Source organism: Denticeps clupeoides, chromosome 6 (genome assembly GCF_900700375.1).
Source record: "Denticeps clupeoides chromosome 6, fDenClu1.1, whole genome shotgun sequence".
Taxonomy (NCBI): domain Eukaryota; kingdom Metazoa; phylum Chordata; class Actinopteri; order Clupeiformes; family Denticipitidae; genus Denticeps; species Denticeps clupeoides.
The window spans coordinates 14,754,064-14,760,063 of record NC_041712.1 but is presented as its reverse complement, the minus strand read 5'-3'; the positions used below and the strand labels follow the sequence as shown (position 1 = coordinate 14,760,063).

At 56.6% G+C, this 6,000-nt stretch overlaps 1 protein-coding gene across 2 annotated transcripts in view; it reads left to right on the top strand.

Moving 5' to 3' along the window:
* The first annotated feature begins 484 nt into the window (after positions 1–484).
* gbe1a (glucan (1,4-alpha-), branching enzyme 1a) overlaps positions 485–6,000 on the top strand; it is a 131,263-nt gene continuing 125,747 nt past the window's right edge. For both annotated transcript variants that reach the window (XM_028983895.1, XM_028983894.1), the window contains exon 1: positions 485–589. In XM_028983895.1, the coding sequence (XP_028839728.1) occupies positions 492–589 (98 nt within the window). In that variant the 5' untranslated portion in view covers positions 485–491. The remainder of the gene's footprint in view (positions 590–6,000) is intronic.

The window sequence follows — 6,000 nt, the reverse complement described above, 5'->3', positions numbered from 1 at the left end:
CTAAGTTGGTCCAGGGGGGGACTGTCCCTGTAACTACTGATTGTAAGTGACTCTGGATAAGAGCGTCTGATAAATGCCGTAAATGTAAAAGAGGGATTTTGTTTATCCGATTGACAAATGATGACTGTATTACTGATTGAATGTCTTACTGCAATGACACCAACATTGCAGGTTCTTGTAAATGTCCTCTGTTATGAAATAAATCTATAATCCATTTTTTTTATTGTGATGCAAGACTGAAAACTTTCTCCGAATCATGATGTTGGAGTTTTGAGTCCCGTCTCAGATCAGACAAAGTTCAGCAGCTCAGATGCCAAAAAAAAACGCCAGCCAGCATCAGCCTTATTTTTGCATGCAGTATCTGAGACTGAGGAACGAAATGATTATAAAGTTGGGGTGCCCGCTGCCACTCCCGAACTCCACCCCCCCGCTGCGCTTTTTAAACTCGGGGACGGCCGCACCCGAAACCTCTTTCTGACGGAGTGCGGAAGATGGGCGATAAACCGCGCGGCGCCGCGCTGCCGGACCTTCGGCACCTTCTCCAGACGGAGCCCGGTTTAAAGCAGTACGAGGGAGACTTCCGTCGGAGGTAAAATCCATGTATTACACGTTACCTGAAGGCCAGTAAAGATCTTTACTAATAAATCCTGATAACTGGGGATGAACCGCGTCGTTTGCGGTTTTTGCGCGCTGATGACGTCACGTGTTTGATTTTAACGTCACAGATGAATTCACTGCTGCTATAGACTTTGTCGTTGTTATTGACAGTGTATTATTCAAATTAATTTACAAATGTATTGTTATTATACCCGAAAGTGAAGTGACAGCGCACGGTGACACAACGAAATGTGTCCTCTGCTTTTAACCATCACCTTTGGTGAGCAGTGGGCAGCCAGTGGAGCGGTGTGTGGGAACGGTGCTTTGCTCAGTGGCACCTTAGTGGTACCTTGACGGCTCGGGATTCGAACCGGCAACCTTCTGATTACGGGGCAGCTTCCTTTACCGCTAGGCCACCAATGCCCATGTATCCATGCATCTATACATATCTATCTATCTATCTATCTATCTATCTATCTATCTATCTATCTATCTATCTATCTATCTATCTATCTATGTATTTGCTCCGCCCTCTCAGTGTTAATGCACAGCACACCTTGTGGGAATTCCACAGAGGCTTGCAGACACTCCGATAGCCAGAGAATGTGATTGGCATGTGTCGGATTTGGAAATGGTGGTGAGATGTTGTGAGGGTCATCTGCTGCTTTGTGGTTGGTGCTTGGTTGTTGACAACGTTTGTGGCTGTGGAAACGTGGAGAGAAAAGAGGAACCTACACTGAGAAATTAAATCTCAGTGCCAGGCAACAGTCTTCAGAAAAATGAGAAATAACCTAGATCCATGGATCCCCACGTATCTGGACATCATAAATGATATCTTGATTTTTGGGACTGAGCGCGTAGACCTGAGTTCCATGAGTTTAAAATGACAAATCCTCAGTTTTGCAGTGGCCGGGTGCAAGATCAGCTTATTCACGTAAAACGCAACTGCAAGAGTACAGTCGTGCTGGCAAAGGTTAAATGGCACTCCTCTTTTGGGCCTAATCTTTCAAGTAAACAAAATATTGCAGCTACCCACACAATCTAGTGATCTCATCAGTTTCTCGGCCTGCTCCCTTCCCTGATTCCCTGTTTTTTATGTAGGCAAGGCAATAAAAAGTGCACTTTCCATCTTGTACAATTGTGTGACCTTCCAACTCTTATATAATATGGTTCCATTTCTCAAATCACGTCCGGACATCAGTATCCCCGCAATATGGCTTGCAAGCGTGTTGATTGCTTGACTGTGAACAGGCAAAATGCTGCACGTGGTCCTCAGTGGGCTTTAAGTGCAGGAACGTAAGTTCCCCAATACTGCTGCTGGGACCCACTGTCATGCACATTGTCAGGTTCTCATCTGATGGGCGGGGCAGGCCATGGGTGGAGCCATCTTGCGGCCTACAACGGGTTTCTTGTCCATGCACAGGACCCGTTGTTCTAGGGAAGTGGAGAGGAGGAGAGGAGTATGAAACGCTGCTTTAGGGGCTGTTTCATTTTTCAAAATTCTTCTCCTCACTAAGATTAAACAACGTGCATTGCAATTTAAGGCCTTTGTGGCCACGGGGTCGTAGTGGCCTAGTGGGTAACACACTCGCCTGTGAACCAGAAGATCCAGGTTCATATCCTACTTACAACCATTGTGTCCCTGAGCAAGACACTTAACCCTAAGTTGCTCCAGGGGGGGACTGTCCCCTGTAACTACTGATTGTAAGTCGCTCTGGATAAGGGCGTCTGATAAATACTGTAAATGTAAATGTAAATGTAAGGCCTTAAAATTTCACGTAATGTGTTGTCTGCAGATGCACAACAGAAAGAAACAGAGAGGAAATGTCCGTTGGATGCAGAGGACTGCCAACATCAGCACAAGAAGCTGATAATACTGATTAAAATGTGATTCACTGAAATATGGACAGAGACTGATGTGTGAAAGTGAATTGATTGTCACTGTGAAAAAACTGCAGCACAGCACATGGTGCACAGAACAAAATGTGTCCTCTGCTTTTAGCCCATCACCCTGAGTGAGCATGTTTGAATGAAGTAAATTGCAGTGGAGTCTTTGTTGGGTGAGTCTGACTGTGGAGCAGAAAGATGCAAATGAGGATCAAAGACATTTTATTCAGATACAGATATCCTTTAAATTTTGGTTGCATCACGTTAAATCGAAACGTCATAGATTTTTTTGCAGGTTTCCTTTTGCTGTACATGATCACTGTCAGGATTGCCTGCAGCTGGGCTCCACACCGGAACCCAATCCTGACGCCCCATAAATGCCGGAAGTTTCCGCCCGTTCGGGGTCGCTGGCATTTTCGTGAACTTCAGTTGGTAACACTGCTTATAATTTGAGTTCTGGCAATCGCCACACGCCTACGGGTTAGTTTTAGTTCTTGATTTATGTTAAACTGTTTTCGGCCACCGCGCCATTGTTTCTTTGTATTTGTTTGTTTATGAATAATAATAAAACCCCCTTCCCAGTATGTCAGACCTCTGCGCTTCCTTCCCCCGTAAGTCCGTAGTCGTGACAGAATGCCAGCGACCCACCCAAAAGCGCAGAGGTGGAAAGCAGAGGAGAAGAAACGCCGCGAAGGACGCAGCCCGGCGCGGCGAACGCGGACGCCAGGGGAGAGACGCGCCGCCCGTTCTGGTGGAGCGTTTTCTCCCCGAGAAGCCGTGGTACGCGGCGCCGCGTGATGACGTCACCCCCGGGAAACTCCGCGAAACCCGGAAGCGACAACGTCGGCGGGTGAGTGGGCGGAGCGATGACGTTTGCGTCGGCAGCAGCGAGGAAGTGACGTGGGCAGCGAGCGCAGTAGATGCGACCCCCACGATCTTCGCCATGTCGAGCCAAGAACTCTGCGCTCTGCTGGCCAGGCTCCCCGTGGACTGGGACGACACGGACGACGACGAGAGCACGGGAGACGAGAGTTGGGCTCCGCCCATCGCACCAGTCTGCGATCGTCGCAAGGTCCGTGGGGACCCACGTCACTTCCAGGGGGGTGAGAAGCGGCAACAACAACAACGGCGGCGTCCCTCCAGCGAGGAGGTGGGCAGCCTCCAGCCCGAATGGCCAGAGTACTGCCCATGGGAGCTTATCGCGCCATGGGTCCAGGATGTCCGCAGGGTGGACGACCCTCGGAGTCACCGGTGGGAGGACACGGATGACGAAAGCGATGATGACGTGGATTTTCGGTGGGCGGTCGGTGCCGGGATGGCTCCGCCCAGCGTGCGCGTCCGAGATCATCGCGGCGTCCGTGATGACCCATGTGACTTCCAGGGGTACGAGGTGGACACGGACGACGACCAGGATGACGCCGTTTGGGCAGTCGGTGCCGGGATGGCTCCGCCCATCGCGCCCATCCAGGAGCGTCACGAGGTCCGTGGAGACCCACGTCCCTCCCAGCAGTGTGAGGAAAGCTGGTGGAAGAGGGCGACGGGAGGTCGCCAGCCAGCAACTGCGCTGCCGGGACTGCCTCGCAGGGAATCCTCCATTCCTGCTCCAGTCGCCGACCCGCCTTCCCTCTGCCCGGACGTTCCCCAGCAAAATGGCAGCGCAGCACCAGCGCCCACACCTGCTGGAGAAGACGTCCACCCCCCTCCACACCACACACCTACCACCATCTCCAGCGACGTGCCCAGCCCAGTGTGGGACCGCCCAATTGTCCCGGGACCCTTCAGTGGGGCAGCAGACACAGACGAGATCACTACCATCCTCACGTGTCTGACTGGATCAGCATGGGGCTGGAGCACAACCCTCTGGCAGCAGGGAGAGACAGACAGGAGTTTTCGGGACTTCCAACAGAGACTGAGGGCGGAGTTTGATCGGCCTGAGCCAGGGATCGAACTCTGCCCCTCCACCACATCCAGTGCCAGTCAGGATCCGGGGCAAGAAGACCCAGCACTGGTGGGCGACGAGAAGGTCGCTCCTCCCGAGATCCTGGCTGTGCCCCCTGAGGAGGTCCCGGAGAGCCCAGAGAGGGAGCCAGACGACCCTCTCTTCTGTCTGTCTCTGTCTGTGTGTGTCTGTGTGGCATATGTGTCCGTATGTCGCCCCCACTTCCCCTCTTTGTGTCCACCAGATGGCGACCCAGCCGCGGAGCCGAACCCCAGGGAGGAGGTTCCTGACCCGAATGTGCTGGTCCAAGGCGAGGTGGACAAGCCCCAAGGTACCCCTAAGTCCAGCCGGGGGGGGTGCTCCCCCAAAGAATTTTTTGGGGGGGTGCAGTTCGGGTTGGGGACTCCTCCTGAGGGGAGGGGAGGTGGGGAAGCGATGGAGCTGGGTCCTCCGGTAGCCAGTGAGGAGGGCGGGCCAGGCATGGGCCTGCGTCTGCCTCCAGAGGGGTGGAGCGCCATAGAGCCCCCGGGTAGGCATGGGGACCCAGCTGGGACAGGCAGGAAGAGGGCCTGCTTGTCCCAACGGACGCAGAAGGGGCTAGCCGGATGGTCTGGCAATGCCCCCCCCTTGGCACCAGGGCCGTGCAGCGAGAGGGGCTGCATAGTCCCAGAAGGCACCAGCCTGGGGTGCCTGGAACAGTTGCCGGAGGCTCTGGGACAATCTCCCTGCGCGGTGCAGGGGGTGACACTAGACGTGTCAGAGGGGACATGTGGAGACAGGGCCCACACGTACCCAGATGGATCGGCCCTGATTATTGTGTGCAGGTACGGGAGTCCGGGGCCGCCATGCGGGACCACGCCGGGGAGCCAGGCCGAGGGTCCGGGGCCGCCATGCGGGACCACGCCGGGGAGCCAGGCCGAGGGTCCGGGGCAGTCATGCGGGACCACGCCGGGGAGCCAGGCCGAGGGTCCGGGGCAGTCATGCGGGACCACGCCGGGGAGCCAGGCCGAGGGTCCGGGGCCGCCATGCGGGACCACGCCGGGGGAGCCAGGCCGAGGGTCCGGGGCCGCCAAGCGGGACCACGCCGGGGAGCCAGGCCGAGGGTCCGGGGCCGCCAAGCGGGACCACGCCGGGGAGCCAGCCCGAGGCACCGGGGCCGCCACGCCTGACCACGCCGGGGAAGCCAGCCAGAGGCACCGGGCCCGCCACGCCTGACCACGCCGGGGAGCCAGCCCGAGGGACCGGGGCCGCCACGCTGACCACGCCGGGGAGCCAGCCCGAGGGACCGGGGCCGCCACGCCTGACCACGCCGGGGAGCCAGCCCGAGGGGACCGGGGCCGCCACGCCTGACCACGCGGGGAGCCAGCCGAGGGACCGGGGGCCGCCACGCCTGACCACGCCGGGGAGCCAGCCCGAGGGACCGGGGCCGCCACGCCTGACCACGCCGGGGAGCCAGCCCGAAGGACCGGGTCCTCCAAGGGGAGGATACAGCAGGGCAGGAGCCCTGTGGTTGCCGCCGTCCGCCCCGCCGCCTCCACTGATGGTACTGTTGGGGCTCCGAGGACGTAGCCCTTGGA